The 18618-nt window shown below is 48.8% G+C and overlaps 4 protein-coding genes across 4 annotated transcripts; 3 read left to right on the top strand and 1 right to left on the bottom strand.

The window, feature by feature from the left end:
• Positions 1-3882: 3882 nt before the first annotated feature.
• On the top strand, positions 3883-5069 carry COL26b_005289 (uncharacterized protein; the record flags this gene model as incomplete). Its single annotated transcript, XM_053178141.1, has 3 exons — positions 3883-4172; positions 4242-4308; positions 4362-5069. 3 exons carry the CDS (start codon positions 3883-3885, stop codon positions 5067-5069), a joined length of 1065 nt encoding a protein of 354 aa, XP_053037916.1.
• A 2684-nt stretch (positions 5070-7753) lies between these two features.
• On the top strand, positions 7754-8353 carry COL26b_005288 (uncharacterized protein; the record flags this gene model as incomplete). The annotated part of the gene is made up of 2 exons (XM_053178140.1): positions 7754-7820; positions 7908-8353. 2 exons carry the CDS (start codon positions 7754-7756, stop codon positions 8351-8353), a joined length of 513 nt encoding a protein of 170 aa, XP_053037915.1.
• A 2749-nt stretch (positions 8354-11102) lies between these two features.
• Positions 11103-13017, bottom strand: COL26b_005287 (uncharacterized protein; the record flags this gene model as incomplete). The annotated part of the gene is made up of 7 exons (XM_053178139.1): positions 11103-11360; positions 11414-11507; positions 11560-11704; positions 11779-12199; positions 12256-12615; positions 12673-12768; positions 12817-13017. The coding sequence occupies 7 exons, from the start codon at positions 13015-13017 to the stop codon at positions 11103-11105; spliced, it is 1575 nt and encodes a 524-aa protein (XP_053037914.1).
• Positions 13018-13881: 864 nt separating this feature from the next.
• On the top strand, positions 13882-14765 carry COL26b_005286 (uncharacterized protein; the record flags this gene model as incomplete). Its single annotated transcript, XM_053178138.1, has 2 exons — positions 13882-13966; positions 14137-14765. 2 exons carry the CDS (start codon positions 13882-13884, stop codon positions 14763-14765), a joined length of 714 nt encoding a protein of 237 aa, XP_053037913.1.
• Between the last annotated feature and the right edge of the window lie 3853 nt (positions 14766-18618).

Here is an 18618-nt window from a genome sequence, read left to right as displayed (position 1 = left end):
GAGCTTGAGAGCAATGAAGGTGACGACTCCATACATGCCCGCCACGTGTGCCACGTGTGAAAGAGTCGACTATTGTCCTTATGAGACGGGATGAGGCCATCTGATGATTATCTGCGTGCCGTGCATGCGGCTTTCAGACTGTCTTCTATGAGGTGCAAGGTTGTCCCGGCTGATGGGCTACGATGATTGGAGCGGCCTCTTGCCTAATCGGGCTTCCTTCGTCAAAGTCCCATCTTCTGGAGGCCCCCTATGTACTTCCCTTCTTCTGCCTACATTCCCGAAGAATAGAATTAAGTTCCTGTCAAACTTTTAAACTTTACCACTGAAGTTATCTCGCGCTGCACTGATTGCTGGGATGCGACTCGGACAGTCATGGCAACCTCCGATGAAAAGGTAGCACAATCGTCATCGGGTGTCCCACGCAACGTCCGGACCACGATCAACTACTACCAGGACCCCGGAGATGGGACTGAGCATGCACCTAGCATCGCGGGGAAGAGAAGCACCTTTGTCCATCCATCTATCGACTTTGAGACTGTCGTGGCCGACATCACTGGAAGCGAAGACAAATACACGCTCGACAGCCATGGCTTCCAACTACATCGCCATGTCAGCCAAGAGAAAGAGTTTATCGACGACCAGAAAATCAAGGATCTGTATTATCCAGAGATAGAACAACTACTCTTTGAAGTGTAAGCACTCTATCAACGTATTCTCGTAGAAAGTGTACTAACACCGTCTAGCACTGGAGCGAGCCGTATTTGCATCTTTGATCACACAATCCGAAGACCGAATCCCACAGCTGCTAGCTCGGACGACGAAAGACGGCCCGTCAAGCGCGCCCATATCGACCAATCTGAATGGGCGTCGGAAAATCAGGTCAGACGACATCTGGGAGAAGACGGCCCGAGACTTTTGAAGTCCCGATTCCAACTCATCAATGTTTGGAGGCCGATTAAAATCATCTACAAGGACCCTCTTGCGGTTTGCGACTCTCACTCGGTGCCAGACAAAGATATTGTTCCGGTCAAGTTGATTTATCCCGATTGGGTGGGAGAACCGTGTACAATTTTGCCGAACAAGGCGCATAGGTGGTACTACAAAAGCCAGCAGACGCCAGAGGAGGTCATGTTCATCAAGTGCTACGACTGGAAGACGGATGGGCGGGCGAGAAGGGTTCCACATGCAGCATTTACAGATCCCGAAATGGAGGATCGAGAGCCGAGACATAGCATTGAAGTGAGAGCGCTGGTTTTCCACGAGGGAGATGTTAGCAGGGCATAAATTAGCTCATTGATACCAATAGAATACCAATTTGCTCTTGATTGGCGCACGCATCACCAGTACTGCCAGTGCACTGCCGGTATCGAAACTCCGAATGACCGGCGCTCCGGCGTTGAGGTGGAGCCGGGCTCGGACTGATGCCTGTTTTGGATAAACACCGCAGGGGCTTCTGCCCAAGTCTCAACCACGGACCGTGATTCTAGAAGATATTGCAAGACTGGTCCATGTTTCTCTGGGTCATTGCATTCAGGTGCCTCGAAGATCGTAGACTCCTACGACCAGTTTCACATCATGGCTGTTACAAGAAACATAGTACCCTTCGGGTACAATATCGAAACCATCCATGTTATGTGGGTCGCTGCTCTGCTATGTGTAAGTTACCATCCGTTTTCAATGTCACATTTGACAACTCTAAGCAAATGACAGACTGTGTTATACGCGACTTATCATGTCATTTACAACGTGTTTCTTCACCCGTTGGCTGCCTTTCCTGGCCCTTTCTGGGCAAGGGCATCTTTAGTGCGTCCTAGACAAATGAGAGGGCTTCTGTGTGAGCTAACACGAAGGTCAAGCTTTGGCGAATCCGTCATTCCATGAGTGGTCATTTTCACCTGGCAATTCAGAAGCAGCATGAACGTTTGGGTAACTACCTGCGCCTTGAAAATGTAAACTGTGGAATGCTACTAATGATTTACAGGTCCTGTGGTCAGAATTTCTCCAAACGAGCTATCCTTTGCTTCGGTGCAGTCATGGAAAGATATCTATGGCCACGCAGTAGGGGGAAAGCAGACCATGACGAAGAGCGAATTCTATGATATGTACGGATCCGGTTTTGAATCTCTTTGTGTCGGTAGTGAGAGGGACCCGAAAAAGCATTCGCAGATGAAGAAGAACCTGTCGGCGTCCTTTTCAACCAAAGCACTTGCACAGCAAGAGAGCATAGTCCATAGCGTTGTCGATGGCTTTATTGCTCGACTCGAGTCCAATGGGACATCTGAACGGGGTTTAGACATGACTAAGTGGTTTGAGATGGTTGCGTTCGATATTCTTGGAGAAATGGCGTTTGGAGAGAGCTTCCACTGCATAGAGACGGGTAATGACTGGACTTCATTCGCCGTAGTTTATTCCATTGTTTGCTGACACAGTCATTTAGGGAAGTCTCATTTCTGGTCTGATATGATTGTGGAACATCTGTTCTTCGTCACAGTTCTCGACAACCTTCGCCGATACCCCATTTTGGACGCTCTTGGGAGAAGACTGCTTCCTCGTCTGACCGTATCCGTTCGGGATCGTCACTCAGGCTACAGCCGTACCAAAGTTGAAAGGTAGAGTTACCACACTCTTTTACCTCGACGCCAGACTCACTCAATGGTTTCAAGGCGGCTTCAAAGTGATTCTGGGAGGCACGACTTTTTGACAAATGTATCGGAGAAGGTAAAGAGTGGAGAAGTCTCTCAAGAGGAGATGACCGCTCACGCGTCAACGTTGGTGTGAGTCTTCAGGGTTTCCAACTTGATGAGCACATTCAGGCTGACAACGGTCGAAGTATTGCTGGAGGGGAGACGGTCGCGACATTCCTAGCGGCAGTAACATTCCTCCTCCTCAAAAACCCTGCGACATACCTCAAACTCCAGCATGAGATTCGCAGTAACTACAGCTCGCTGAACGAGATCACTGCCATGTCCGCCCAGCAGTTGCCATATTTACAGGCGGTAATTTCGGAGGGCCTCCGAATGTACCCGCCTGGATCGCAAGGTTTTCCTCGGACTTGTCCTGGCTCAACTATCGACGGCCATTGGGTTCCAAAAGGAGTGAGTTTCATACAATCAAATCTTGTGCCAGCTTCGCTAACTTCTTGCAATCAAAAGACCGAAGTGTACACAAGTGCATGGACAGTGACACACGATGAGCAAAATTTCCACAGGCCATATGACTTCATACCGGAGAGGTGGATTGGCACGAATCGTGTAGACAACCTCGAAGCCAGCCAGCCGTTCTCACTGGGACCTCGCGGGTGTTTGGGGAAGAAGTAAGTGGCAGCCATCAAGGCCAGGATCGCGCTCGCCGATGACAGTAGTTGACTGACTTTTGCGGCAACCTAGCTTTGCATTTGTTGAGATTAATCTCATTTTGGCAAAAATGCATTACGCATACAATTTGCACCTGGTGAATGAAGATCTGGATTGGCTGAAGGAAAGTCACATGCATGTGATGTGGTGGAAGCCATCGCTGAACATAAGGTTCGAACGGGTCGCGAGATAATATTTTATTGGCATAAATCTCACATTGCACCTCACCGCATAGCAGATTGGAAAGATCAAAGTATTCTCGATATGATGGTTAGGGTGCGATTGTAGCCGGATTCGCAATACTGGCAGTGTGACTCTGCGGTGTTTCCTAAAAGGGGAAAATACCGAAACCCGCAAAGGTCAACGCGATTGGTACACACCACCAATGAACATGGCACCCTTGAGCTTTGGCAACGCAGATATGACCTGGCCGTGTTTCTGACGTCGTTTCTGCCGGTGAAGAAGTCGTCGCAATTTTCAGTAACACTTCATCTGAGTCATTGCAATCTTGAACGTCTATACCGCCAGCATGTCTGCACAGATTCCACCCACCGAAAAGGTCGCTAAGGAGGACGCAGACCTGAGAGTTGTATCTCTCCAGAAGCTCATGGATGGAGATGCATCCGTCAAGGAAGACCTCTTGAAAGCATGCACAGACCTTGGCTTCTTCTACCTCGACTGTCGCAATGTTGCTTCAGGCAGGATCATGAAGGAAGTTCAAGACATGTACACGCTTGCGACGAGCTTCTACGATCTTCCCCAAGAAGAAAAGTCGAAATGGCTTGTTGACAGAGATCACGATGAGCACTTGGTTATGGGGTACGAATAACCGTCGAGCATCTGAACAAAACACATAATCGACTAACCCACTCTTTTTATTTTCTCTAGATACAAGCCTGCCGGTCATGGAAACGGACCAGTGGAGGGGAAGAAGGATGGCTTTGAGGGCTTGATGGTGAGCTGCACTAAGCTTTTGGTACATCGCCTTCAGAAGTTGACCTTGCGTAGCTGTTCGAGCATCCTATTTCTAAGATTGACGATCCCTCGTCTTTCCCTGGACCGGAGGTGATTGCCAATGAGCTTGACCCACTCAAACAAGCTATGTCGAGCTTCCGCGAAATGAGCATTCTTCTACTCACTCGAATTTCCGAAGCCTTGGGGTTGAAAGACAATCTGGCGTACCAGCAGTACCACCGGAAAAATGCAGTTTGCCCTACAGCCCTCGGCCTGCTCAAATACACGCTTGCTGAGGTGGAGAACGACAAGGTGGGACAGATCGCGCACTCCGATGCTGGCAGCCTTTCGATTGTCTTCACCGAAGTTGCGGGTTTGCAGGTTCTGAAGCCCAATGAAGAGACGTGGTATTACATTGCACCTAAGCCCGGCCACGCGGTGGTCAATGTCGGAGATGCGCTGCGCTTCATCTCCGGAGGCGTGCTGGAGTCAAGTCTGCATCGCATCATTCCTCACAAAGATGAGATGGGACGACACAAGTACTCCATCGTCTATCTTCTGCGGCCTGAAATGGATGCTGAATTTGTTGACGCGGAAGGCATTGTGTGGAAGGGCCTTGACTGGACAAACAAGAAACATGCTGTCTTCCGTGCTTCAGCGGAAGAACAGGCTAAAGGGACATATCTTACTGGAAGAGATGGATACGTGGGTCACTGGGATCCCGAGAAGGATGCCGAGAGTCAGACGATTACTGTCCGATGAGTGGCTGGCGGCTACGAGAACTTAGGGAGCTTTCGCCGAAACCAGGAATTGCCATACTGCTTTGTAGCGACCCGCATCTTTCATTTTTTGAAAAAGCATCAGTACTAGATAGGCAAAGACGTCGTGTATCTGGGTATAATTGATGTTGAAGATATCTCTATCTACGCCTTCAAACTTGCGAGGTGTTTTCAAATCCTATGCCTTAGTGAGCCACAGGCTGAACAGTGACCTTCATAGTTGGCTTTTGCCAAAGAGTGTGCATCTGTGACGACGCATGCCAGTCCATGCTGGGATCCAACAACTCCAGATCGTACTTGAAATGCATTTTGGCGAGTACAGTACGAAGCTCCATCCATCCAAGACTTTGGTTGTAAAGGAAATGTCAGTTAGTGAGCTTGGACTAGTGAATACAATAAACATTTCAGCTCTTACCTTTTCCCTAGACAGTTCCTGGTTCCAAGTGAGAAGGGCTGGCTCGCTTCGAGGATATCCTCTTTGTTTGAGTTCATCCATCTCTCAGGGTTGAAGGCCCAGGGCTCATGAAAATGTTCCGGTGACATTGATGCAGCGAAAGGATTGGTTGACACAATAGTCTGCGAGGGCAAACACTATGAGAAATGTTTCACCTCTATTATTAAATGAGATTTCACTTACGCCTGCAGGAATAAAATGCCCGTCAACTGTATCCCCCCCTTGAGGAACAACCCGAGGGAGAGGGAACGGGAGTGGAGGGTACATCCGCATTCCCTCCAGTATGATGGCATTCAATAACTTTAGCCCCGTGGTTGAAGCGTCATTAATCTCGTCGTAAGCTTTGAATGAAGTGCGGATTTCCTGGCGGAGTTGTTCAAGGATGCTGGAGTTGTGATGAAGGTAGTAAGTGATGCACGACAATGCCGTCGCAGCTGTCTCACTTCCCGCGATTCTGCCTCTTTATCAGTGGTTTTGTGTCGAGTAACAGATTAAAAACACTTACACAAAGTCCGACGAATGCGCTGCAATCTGAACGTCGGAAAGATTGTCTGTCTGCCGATATTCCAAGATCTTTGTGAGGAAGTCTTTTCGGTCACTTTGCTGGTTGATTCGCCTGTGCTCACAATGCAATTAGATCACTAATTAGCTCTTGCCATGTGATCTGTGTGCAACGTACTTTTGAACCAGTTCCATAGTGTAAGCCTCGTGTTTTCGCGTGTCCTCGATTAGCTTCGTCAAAAGACTCGGAAACATCTTCTGAAAGACTGCTCCAACTGAAGGAAATCTTTTGAAGCAGTCGGCCATTGCTCCCATTCTGAGACTTTTAACCACAATGGAGACCCAAGGATGTTCCTCCCCTACGATTAGGGGCGAGAAAGGTTAGTATTTGCATCAGATAAAGTGACCGAAATACGAGGCTAACAAACCTGAAGAGACTCCGCCGAAAGATTGACCGAAAGCAAGACTACCAATAATATCGAATGTTGTCAAGTTGAACCACATGACGATATCAATACCGTCAGGCTTGCCTCCCTCCTCTCCAATACGGTCGATGAAGTGATCGATCACTTGGCTAATGAGGTACTCTTGCTCCCTGAGTGAACGATCCGAAAAGGCGTCGCGGAGATATCGACGCATCTGTGCATGTTCGTCAGGGTCTCGCACACTGACTATCGAGTGTGCTTCAGCAGCGAAGTTCCCGCCGTCATAAAAGTCGCTCTTGATGAACGGGCTATGGCCTTTCCTTTTGTCATAGATGTCTTTCCAGGACTGAGCTGTGTTGAATGACAGTTCATTGGGCGCAACTCTCACAACGGGGCCTGGTTCGTGTCGTATCATCAGCCATTGCCAGTTTGCAATACACCATAGAAAGCATACCATATTTTTGATGTAGCTTCAGCATTTCATAGGGCTGCCGTCCACCTAGAAATCTACGACAGTGAGAGAACTCCAAGACAAATCCTGTCAGCTGGGTATCTTCACGAACACGCCAACGCATATCTCCAACTTACATCGCTGAACTTTGCTGTGAAGGGTCCTGGGAATCGAGCCAAAGGATGTCGCTGAATACCCCTCCATTTCAGCAGAGTGAAACTAGCGCATATCTGGTGGCGTAAGTAAAGATAGCTACCACCAAGGCTTCTGTCGCGATTAACACGTACGAAAGCAAATGCCCACAACAACGTCGTGGGCACTGAATAGTTCGAAACTTCCATCATTAGCTGGATTAAATCGTTCACCAAATGTTTCAAAATTCACAACGATGCTTCCAAGGTCATAGCATGCTGGATCTTGCTGGCATGAGAAGTAGGCCGGTGTTTAGGCTCACCGCAAAAGTAATAGCGACTTCTTAATTGGCTGTTCCAGGGTTTGCGTGTCCGACCAAATGACCTCTAGAGCTCGGAGTTCTGGCAAACAGACCCTGGTATGAGGAACAAAGGACGGAGGATACTTTATCCCAAAACGGTAATACTCCGTGTCCCTGGCGCTCCGTGCAGATGTTTGGCTCCGGCACCAGCCGGCCGATCGGTTCGGTGTTTGGTTACACGACATACAAACTCGGAAGCAGAACTGGCAGGGCAGACGCCGATCACGGAAAAACATCCGCACGAAGTAGCGACCGTCAAATAAGTCTCTGTCAGTGCCCGCATCGTGAGGGAATGACTGGGATACCGAGACCAGCAGACGCCCCTGTCCACACTTACTCCACAATGGCTACCTTATCAATCAAGGAAGAGGATATTCCGCTGCAGAGCGGCAGAAAGGCCCTTATCACAGGTAAGCAATCGCAGAACGTTGTCTGAGCCTGCAGCTTTCCTGACTTGTTTGTTAAAGGAGGGGCATCTGGGATCGGGTTGGCCACAGCCAAAGTCTTGGCAACTAAGGGTGCCGATGTTGTTATCCTTGACATCTCGGAGCCTGAGGAGACGTTGCCGTCAACAATTTGTTTTCGCAAGTGCGATATCAGCCAGTGGTCTGATCTGCGCGATGCGTTTGCCGATGTTGGTGTCATTCACATCGCTGTTGCAAATGCTGGGCAGAGTGAAGATGGTACATACCTCACCGACTCTTTCGACGCCCAGGGCAACTTGCTCGAACCGAACTACGATGTTATTGACGTAAACCTCCGTGGAACTTTGAACTTTGTCAAGCTGGCACTGCATAACATGAGATCCAATCAGACGAAAGGAAGCATCGTTCTGACGTCGAGCGCGACTGCATACTCGGCCGAGCAATCACTACCGGTGTACAGTGGCACAAAAGCAGCGGTAAGAACAGTGCTATGTGAGGCTTTGAAGAAATCTCACTGATGGATGCAGTTGGTCAATTTCATGCGCGCCATGCGCTCTACGCTTCGAGATAGTGGGGTCACTATCAACACGGTTGCACCTGCCGCAACAATCACTAAGCTACTTCCAGCGGACTTGGCCGCACCAATCATAGCTGCTGGTCTTCCGGTCAGTTCAGCCCATTTCGTAGGAGTTGCAGTTGCGTATTCGGCACTTGCAACGGAGTCAAAGAAGGTCCAGGGATACGGGCAAGACACTGCTTCATGGGAGAGCTCCGCCGGTCGTTGGAACGGGAGAACAATCCTAACTTTGGGAGAAAGATATACAGAGTTGGAAGGGCCCATATCCGACTGTCGGACGTTATGGTTTGGCGAGAAGAACTTGCAAGAGACTAGGTCACAGCAAGCTGCGACAGACTTCAGACCGAAGCTTTAGCATAGTCCCAGGCCAGTGGGGGTGGAGGTTATTTTCCTGGACATTTTCCGCGAATAACGATTAAGCTTACGTATCATTTGAGAACATGGCGTTAAGATTGCGGAATTATGGGAGATGCAGGTTTTACACTTTCTCTGTTGGCTTGATTCATTGTTCTTCAACTTTTCCGCTGTTAGGTATGGCGATGAAGTTGAGAGGCTACAAACCGCTTTTTGACTTACTGGGATTGGCAGTTTGCGAGCTTAGTCTCCTTATCTTCCCCTCATTCCAACCATTGTTCTGCTATTCTTGTAGCCGTTGGCCATTGTCATGGGAGTCTTGGGGTTTGCTTGACGCGGCGATTTTCCTGTTTGGGAGGTTCCGAGTTTGACATTGCCGGAGCATTCCCCCATCAGATGAGTGATGGGGCAGGGGTTCCTGAGCAGTCGGGTCCAGAGGTCGAAATTCGTCTCAAGTAAAACCTTGAGTAGAATCAAACTTAAATCACCACCAGTCATCGAATTTCACTGATGCTCAACCTGATCTTGGCTACGTCACGAAGTACTTGATATCTTTGACAGCGGGAACAGTCCGCTGTATCAAACATCGTCCCAATGTTCTCCCTTCATGCGCTCGCTTCCCTCATCTTCCCTCTTACAACGTCATCGCCGAAGGTACAATGGAACTCGGACGAAAGGATTAGCAGAGAGTACAGTCCGACCAGTTCAAATTCAGTGTCTCGATTTTCCGCCAATATTCATCGACTAGAGCCCCAGATCTCTGCCGAAGTAAACGGTTTCTTCTTAGAGCACTGGCCTTTCGAGAACGACAAAGCGCGCAAGAAGTTCATCGCTGCAGGCTTCTCTCGAGTAACCTGCTTCTACTATCCTGTTGCCCTTGACGACAGAATAGGCTTTGCTTGCCGGCTGTTGACCTTGCTGTTCTTGATCGATGGTAAGTATCACTACCTGATGTGGGATACCCGATCTTTCTCGTGTATCCATTACAAGTGGATGGTAATAAGCTAACGTATCCAAGATTTGCTTGAGGATATGTCACTGGAAGATGGGTCGGCGTATAACGAACGGCTGATCCTCTTGTCAAAAGGCGACACGCAACCTGACCGCAACGTTCCCGTAGAGTGGATCACATACGACCTGTGGAACGACATGCGATCCTGCGATAAGGCTCTAGCAGAAGAGATCTTGGAACCAGTCTTTACTTTCATGCGAGCTCAGACAGACAAATCTCGTCTGTCCATCCAGGAGTTGGGGGAGTATCTCAGGTACCGAGAAAGAGATGTGGGCAAAGCGTTGGTCCACCCCACTCAAGACGTATTCTCTTTACCCGCGGCTAACAGATTGAAGGCTGTTGTCCGCATTGATGCGTTTCAGTATGAAGCTGGATCTCACTGCAGAAGAGCTCAATACCGTCCATGATATCGAGATGAACTGCTCCAAGCATATTTCTGTTGTTAACGACATCTACAGCTGGGAGAAGGAACTGAAAGCATCTCAGACAGGTCACCAAGAAGGCTCGGCTCTTTGCTCTTCTGTGTCGGTCCTATCTTCTGAGACCAGCTTGGACTACAAAGCATCGAAGAGGGTGTTGTGGACCATGTGCCGTGAGTGGGAGCTAGTTCATGAAGAGCTCGTGGAAAGAAGACGGAGTCTGCAGCCCTGCAGCAAGAATTTGCAGTCATTCATGAAGGGTTTGGAATACCAAATGAGTGGTAATGAGGCATGGAGCGAGACGACTCCGAGATACCATTCTGTTTGATGCAACGTCAACGGTCAGCATGATTTTGAGATAGACGCATTTCATAGCGATTCCATAGTATGCACAGCATTTCATCAAATTGAATCTTAGCGTTGAAGGGTTTCGGCTCCATCTATGAAAACTGAGATTCCATCTCAGTCGCATGCATCGGCCAATCAAGACAAGGCAGTTCCCCTCATATCTCCTCTAAATTTGACATCAGGTCTTTACAAGTCGGCCTACCATTTCTATACTTCCGATATTATGCATCACTCGTAGTTACTCCTGTTATCCCAAGCTTTATTTTCCGTTCACAATTGTACCGCTGTTAACCGGGCTTCACTTCACAAGTGAGTTGATTGATGCTTGATGGAGCAGTTTACGAAGCATAACAGATTACCCGAAACATTTGAATTGCGCACCTTAACTCCAGCAGTAGTGACACACAGAGAGTCCCTCCGTGTGTTTCTGGACGCATTTATTGATTGCATGACTCTTTTTATTCATAAAAATGACAGTTCCTGTAGCTACAGATCGCAAATGGGCTATGCTGGATTCCTATTCTTCCGATTAAACGTTCCTCTCAATCCTTGCGAGCCTACCAGTTCCCGACATCAGTTTGACGACCCATCGGGACGTTCTGCTTGGACAGTGACACATCCGCATCAGTGAAGTCAACCTTCTCGCACACAGCCGCTTCAATAACAGTCGGATGGTCCCCATTGGAAGTCAATTTGGCCTCCAGCTTTTCATCATGAGCATTGACAATGTCGTCGGGCAATTTCGCTAGAGCTTGGTCAAGATCCTCAATGATGTCTCTGACATCCTCAGTTCCAACCGAAAATCGGATGAAAGCCTATGCGTGACGGAGTTAGCAATTCTTCTTCACAGTCAGAACTAAGCACTCACGGGCGTAATTCCGGCTTCACGCCTGTCCTTCTCGGGCATGATAACATGGGTGGAGTTCCAGGGATGAGTGGCTAGCGTCTTCGAATCTCCCACACTGGCCAGAATGTTAGCATTTGTGTCAACCAGTCCGACGGTTCGAGACTTACTTTGTTTGGTGTGAGATGACTCTCACGTAGTTCATCAGCATCTTGCTGGCGACGTCTCCACCCTTCGGACCAAACGCGAGAACGCCTCCGTAACCGTTCTTCAAGTACTTTTGCGCATTCTCGTAATATTGATTCTTCTCGAGGCCTACAAGCGTGGTTAGATAAGCCAGAACTTCAAGACCGTGGCGTTTGCTGCCGTCGTTGACATTGTATGCTTACCAGGATAGTTGACCCAGGCAACTCTAGGGTGTGCTTCCAGGAAGCGAGCAATCTCAATTGTGTTCTTCGCGTGTTTCTCGCACCTCAAACTGAGCGTCTCCATTCCAATGAGGAGTTGTTGAGCTGATGCAGGAGCCAAAGTGGATCCGACTTCCATCAGGATATCGATTCTCATGGCCATGGCGAACGTGATATTTCCGAAAGCTTTCCAGTAGGAGAAGCTCATAGGACCTTCCTTCTTGATCATTCGTGGGAACCTTTCACCCGCTTTGCCCCAGTCGAAAGTGCCACAGTCGATGATGACACCTCCAACCGTTGTGCCGTGTCCACCCATCCACTTAGTGGCTGAGTGCAAAATGATGTCTGCTCCGAAGTCGATAGGCTTGCACCAGATACCGCAAGCACCAAAGGTGTTGTCCACCTGAACGGAGGGTCAGGTATGAAGGTCACATCATCATGTCTGGGCAAGCTACTTACAACGAACGGCACGTTATTTTCATGTGCAAGCTCTCCTAGCTCTTTCAGGTCGGGAATGCTGCAACGAGGGTTTCCGATAGTCTCGACAAATAGCATCTTGGTCTTGTCGTCGATGTGCTTTTCAAACTCCTCGCGAGTTTCTTTTTTGGCCCACCTGATTGAGATGCCGAGGCGAGGTAGAAGGGTCTTGAACAAACTGTAAGTGCCTCCGTACAGGTTGATTGAGGCGACTACATTGTCACCAGCTCCAGCAAGACAGATAATGGTGTTGAAGATTGCGGCCTGTCCGGATGCGGTGGCAACAGCAGCAGTTCCACCTTCAAGAGCCGCGGCTCTCTTTTCAAAAACAGCGACTGTTGGCTAAAGCGGAATATGTAAGCCGTTGAACCTAGCAATATGCTCTCGGAGACTTCTCACGTTGGAAATTCTGCTGTAAAAGTAGCCAGCACCCTCCATAGCACACACCCTTTTAGCATGGGCGCTGTCGGTGAAGATAAAGGACTTGATAGAAGACTGTCAGCAATTTCACGTCGGGTGAAGATTTGACACACCTCCACTCACCACGCTGTTGTAAATCGGCACTGCCCGAGCATGCGTCTCTCGGTCTGGTCGGTGGCCTGCATGGACCTGGAGCGTATCGTATCTTAGCCCATCGTCAAATCTCTCAACCTTGTAAGGTTGAAAGGGGTCGTCGATCTCCAACGACCTCTTGGCCGGAGTGACAGTGGTGGTGAGTGGCTCGTCGCGAATCGGTTCTCCCATGATAACGATGATTTGTGGTATTCTTTTCCTTGTGTGAGAAAAAACTTTTCGATGATGCAGTGTGCGGAACCGTTAAAGTTATTCAACTTCATGTATCATCATCAATTGGTGCGTCGGCGAGTTGCCTAATACGGAAATGGTGCGCTCGGTCAACAGCGCTTTAGGAATGAAACGGTGAAATTCTGCTAAACTGGCTATCGCCGAAGATAAACTAAGGCACTCTGAATGGCAAACTTCGTCTCATGAAGCTCAGTTGTCAAACTGTCAAAGTCGGCTGCCTGCACCTCGAAGGGAACTTTCTCCCCTTTCACGCATCCTCCCGAGTCCTCGCCAACATTGCATCGCTATCTTCAGCCGAAGTCTCAGTATGGGATCCTTGTTCGACACGGAGTCTTTGCTGTTACCAGCATTGGTGCATATTGATGTCATTCGATCACCGTTATGGGCGCTGGCATCGCTGATCGTCATCGGTGGCCTGAGTTTGATATTCTATCACAACTTTCAGTCTGAGAAGCAAATTCTGGCTCCCGGCGTTTTAGTTGTTGGCGGGAATGACAAGAAGAGCATACAACAAAACAGGGAGCGATTTCGAGAAAATGCCAAAGAGATGCTCGAGCAGGGTTACAAGATTGTATGCAGCCTGTACTTGCTTCTACGTAGCAGACCTCTAATACTTCACAGTCCGGGGATGGATTCTTCTATGTACCAAGCCCACTTGGAGAGCGTTTGATGATACCTACCAAGTATCTTGAAGAGCTCAAGACTGCTCCAATTGACCATGTCGACTTTGTGGCTACTTTCATCGAAGTAAGATCCAACAAAATGGTGAATGAGTGCGTTCTCCAGTACTGATAAAAACATTAGATGTTTGAGGGCAAGTACACTACAATGGGAAGCCGATCTACACTCCACCCTCGTGTTGTCAAGGCACAGTTGAACCATCACCTTGGTATGTATGCCTCTCAGCCAAGCAACGATATAAATTTGCTGAAGCAGTAATAGCGGATGTGATGCCTGCTGTTCAAAGAGAAATTGTAGACGCATTCAGTGACACATTTCCTACCTGCGATGGTACGTTTTACAAACTCGACATCCTGTCTTGAGATCTGACTGGCATAGAATGGACCCCCGTCCCCGTTGTGGAGGTCCTCACCCAAATTGTGGCGAGGGTTTCCAGCTGCATGTTTGGGGGAACAACATTGTCGCACAACAAGGAATGGGTCCAGTCATCTATTCAGTTCGCTATCGACGGTTTTATCGGAGCTCAAAAGCTAAAGAAGTATCCCGAGTTCTTGAAGCCAGTTGTAGCACGATTCATCCCCGAGATTCAGAATATTGCGAATCACTATGCTGCCGCCGAAGCTGCAGCTATCCCGCTGCTTGAAGCTCGTCAGCGGACCGGAGAGAAAGCAATGGACTTGCTCTACTGGATGGCCGAGCAAGCCAAAGGCGAGGAAACAGACCTGAAGTTCCTCGCAAGCATTCTTCTGAAGGTCAGCTTTGCTGCGATACACACAAGCGCTGCTGCGCCTGCACAACTCATCTACGATTTGTGCGAGCGACCCGAGATAATTGAACCGTTGCGACAAGAGGTAATCAATTGCACCGGATCGGATGGTTTTATCGACAAGTCTGGTTTCTTAAAAATGAACAAGATGGACAGCTTTATGAAAGAGAGTCAACGATTCAACCCTCTTCTTCTGAGTAAGACCATCCCTCCTCATTTTCATTACTTGTTGATTAATTAAATCGCAGTCACCTTCGAACGTGTAGTCCATCGACCATTCAAGCTGTCGTCCGGTTTCACTATTCCCGCTCATACGACCATCGGGATTCCAACACAGGCAATAACCATGGATGGGTCTGTTTATCCTGAACCCGAAACTTTTGACGCATTCCGGTTCAGCAGCTTGAGAGAGAAGCAGCCAGAGCTGGATGGTCGAGCACAGTACGTCGCGTCAAACCCGGCATCGCTGAGCTTCGGGTATGGGCGGCACGCGTGTCCAGGACGCTTCTTTGCTGCACAAGAGATAAAAGCCATAATGGCGCATTTGCTCATGACTTACGACATGCGCTTTGCGGAAGGTCAAAGTAGGCCTGAAAGCTTGCGCGCTGAGACTCAATATTTGCCAAACCCGGTAGCGACAATTGAGTTCAAAAAGCGTTTGCTGCCCGATCTTAGTGGATAGATGTCAATATCAAAGGTTTCCAGAAGCCGTTCTAGTTCAAACTCAATAGTACATGAATATCACACGTTTACTCTGCCCACTACATGGGATGATCTGCTGTTTATTTGATGTTTGTACCACCACACCATGAGAAGGTTGTTATCTGGGTTTGCCCTAACTCTTTGGCTATGTTAGGATAGAAATATTCCTTTTAATGGCGGTTATCTATTGTGCAGTCATTCTACGAAACAATCACAATTATTTCATTCCCGATTACCTGATAGCTGCCAAGAGCCTTATGAGGAACTGAGGTCTTTTTTTCACGTTTCTGACTTCAGAATCGGCTGACTTCCTAGTTAGGAAGATGCCGATAATGTCATGCAGTATTCGCGCGCACCGTCCTGCTCGATGTAGCCACGTGGGGAAGCGGCGAGCTCCGTCTGGGACAAGGTTTTGACGGCCTCCGAGTGACAGCGAGGTGGATTTACGGGCAGTACATTGTCATCAAAATGGACGTTCCGCGGGGGGATAAGGGATACACCGGATTGACTATTTAGTGGAGAAGCCGTTGTTGCATCCCACCGGTGCAAGTGCGGGCGCGTAGAAAGTATCAGGTCATGCTTCGGTTTTTACCAAGAGGCCGCGAAATGGTGCTGAGACCGCGTTCAGTGGATATATCGGCAAGTTTTCAATGCGAAGGCGGTTGATGGTCAAAAGCCCCTCTTTCCAAACTGTTGCATTCTTCTACGTCGGCAAAGACGACTCAGATAAAACCGGATCTGTCCGTGTTGACACAGAGTGGTATCCGTCACGCAATTCTCTCCCTCCGAGTGCCACGAATACATGTGCGCCACTGGCTTCGTTTTCGCCAAGCTTTGACCGTTGCAAGGGGTCGGGCCGGGAGACACCCCCTAATAGACTTTCTGTTAAGAACTCTAAAATCAGGGCACCATTCTCGCTCGCCCTCTTTACGGGCTGTCCCATACACGGACTCATCCCAACTTCTGTTGCACGTGTTGACTCGCGGGTTAACCACGGTATTCTGCTCGAGGAAAGCGGGTAAGGGGCTGGGAAGAGACGCATTATTTCATTGCGTATGCTTTGCGCTGAAGCCTGAACCTGAGGGAAGGATAGAATAAAGTTCGAGGTGTTACATGGACTCGGGACCAGGGACTTACTTGATTAGCGTTGCAACGGTCTCCACATCGGATACTGAAGCAGATGGGGGCCACAACCGACAAGTCGCTTCACGATGTCCAGTCCGATCTGCGCCCTAATTGTCACGCTCGTCGGGGAGGTGTGAGTGATTAGTCTCGTTCTCAGTGGATGAGTGCTCGTGTATTCGTTATTCGTGTCTCAGTAATACTATCTTCCGGATCCAGATGTCATCGCCCCCAGCGTTTCTTGTAAGTCTCGAATTCTTAGCCCAACTGGCCTTAAGGCGTTCTGATGAGACTCCCAATTCTCCCTCGCCGCATGCGATACCAGCCCCTCTAAGAAAACGTTCATATGCCTTGCTTGAAGTAAAATCAGGAATCCAAAGACTTCGAATCGTTCCTGGACAGAGTCAATCTGAAACTGCCCGATATGAATTGGTAACCAGCGATGCGCGTGTCCATGCAAATCCAGTTGCGATGAGTCCCGCTCGGATGAAGACGACATGAAACTCGTTTCCCATACAGATGCTATGTCTTCCAACATACCAATCATCTTCTCAATCAATAGTATTAAAAAGGTCATGACTCTAGAAGGGTTGCGGCATGAGCTGCATTGCAGCAGGGCGTGACACTGTGATATCGACTTCTTAAGAGAGTTGAGTGACCTCTCTGCTGAGCAAAGACTGTTGAGTTTGGTATGACCTTGAACCTTCTCGAGGTGACCCAAAGTGACTCCCATGCAGCGGCACGGAGACGCTTGATGAGTTCTTGTCCTGTCTCTGGTCGTTGAAGTTTCTCGTGGTTGGCGAATTTCCATTTTTGGGTCAATCTTTGATGAGAAAGGAGTTAAAGATCGCCCACTAGATGACATATGTGCCGTGGGTCTTTTCGGGGATGGCAGAGATTCCTCCATCCGCTTCCTCTTGTTTTGTTGTATTGCGTCCCATTCAGCGTCTCCTTGGTGCTGTTAGTCTTTGCACGCCATGATGAAGCATTGAAACTCACCTGAAGTCGCGCTTGTGTTTGCAAAGCTGCTCTCTCGAGAATTGGATCTGTTTTCTGATGATGAACTTGACGCGAAAACACTGTCCAGTCTGAGTTCTCTCTCATCATGCTCTGATAAGGCAAGGTCGGCTTCGAGTAGTTCGTCCATATCAAACTCCTGAAAGCTTGACTCGATATACTCCGGCAAAGCTAAATCAGGGAACTCCGGGGGCACAGATACGGGTTGGTCCGTGGGCAAAGTGTTTGATGAGTCGCTTGAGTCTGTCGACAAGTGAGTTGTTATGCTTGGGCCGTGGGTATCCCTGTTCGTGGGCAGTCGAGAAATTATAGGCGCAATATTATGCCTCGCTTCCTTCGTTACGTTCTGATCCAGGAGTTGGCTTGATATAGAAACTTTGGCGTCTTCCAAAGGTGTGCGGGGTAGAATCATTAAATCTTCCGAGCTTGTCGGTGTTGGGGCTCCAAACGAAGAGACCCTTTGAGCAGTCGAAATTCTCCCTGTCTTGCGCCGCTTGGGTTGAGACGCGTTGGTGTAGGTGCATACGAGATTGCGATCTCTGCAACGTTGGCAACCAAATCTATGGCCAGTGCATTTCAACTAGAGAGAACTGGTCAGCGTTACTCTTTCAAGTCCTTATCTTCCACGCGCATCACTTGCCTTCTTAGCCCGGCACCCATCACATGCAAAGTGACTTGGATTCTGACCCGGAGCTGGCGGTTGATTTGTGCTCGATATGCAGACCACCTCCCCATCTCGATCTTCGGTTCGAAGAGTTGCGAACATGATTTCGTTCGGTCTCGCTCTTTTCTTTGGGCAGATTGCCGTCAACGTTGGGGAGAAAATGACAACCGAGACCGAAGACAAGAGATGAATGTTCACAATGTCCCATCAACCTACATATAAGACGCATCAAGAATGAGTACTGTCGAGAGCACAGTAGATCTAGGGAACCTTGTCTTTTAATGTGACTCCAGCCAAGTACGTGTCGTATGTTGCAGGCGAGGCGCATACAGCTACGAACTCTATTACTAGTCGTGAACTTTAAACAGCCTGTCTTTCGCCTGGCCTGGAACGTGAGATGCGGAAATGAGATGGGCATTTCTGCATTTATTCTACAGCTCTTCCCTTGTGTCCCAGTGGTCTGGGCTGGGCTTGAAACGAGGGCAGCCCACTTAGCGAAGTGGCATCGTGCTTTGACTAGAGCTTTGACAAGTTCCCGAACATAGTGTTGATAGCCGACCGATTTTGTGGGCTAAAGATGGCAACAAGA

The sequence above is a fragment of the Colletotrichum chrysophilum genome, assembly GCF_026319265.1.
Source record: "Colletotrichum chrysophilum strain AFK26 chromosome Unknown scaffold_35, whole genome shotgun sequence".
NCBI classification, from domain to species: domain Eukaryota; kingdom Fungi; phylum Ascomycota; class Sordariomycetes; order Glomerellales; family Glomerellaceae; genus Colletotrichum; species Colletotrichum chrysophilum.
This window is presented reverse-complemented; position numbering and strand designations above follow the sequence as displayed.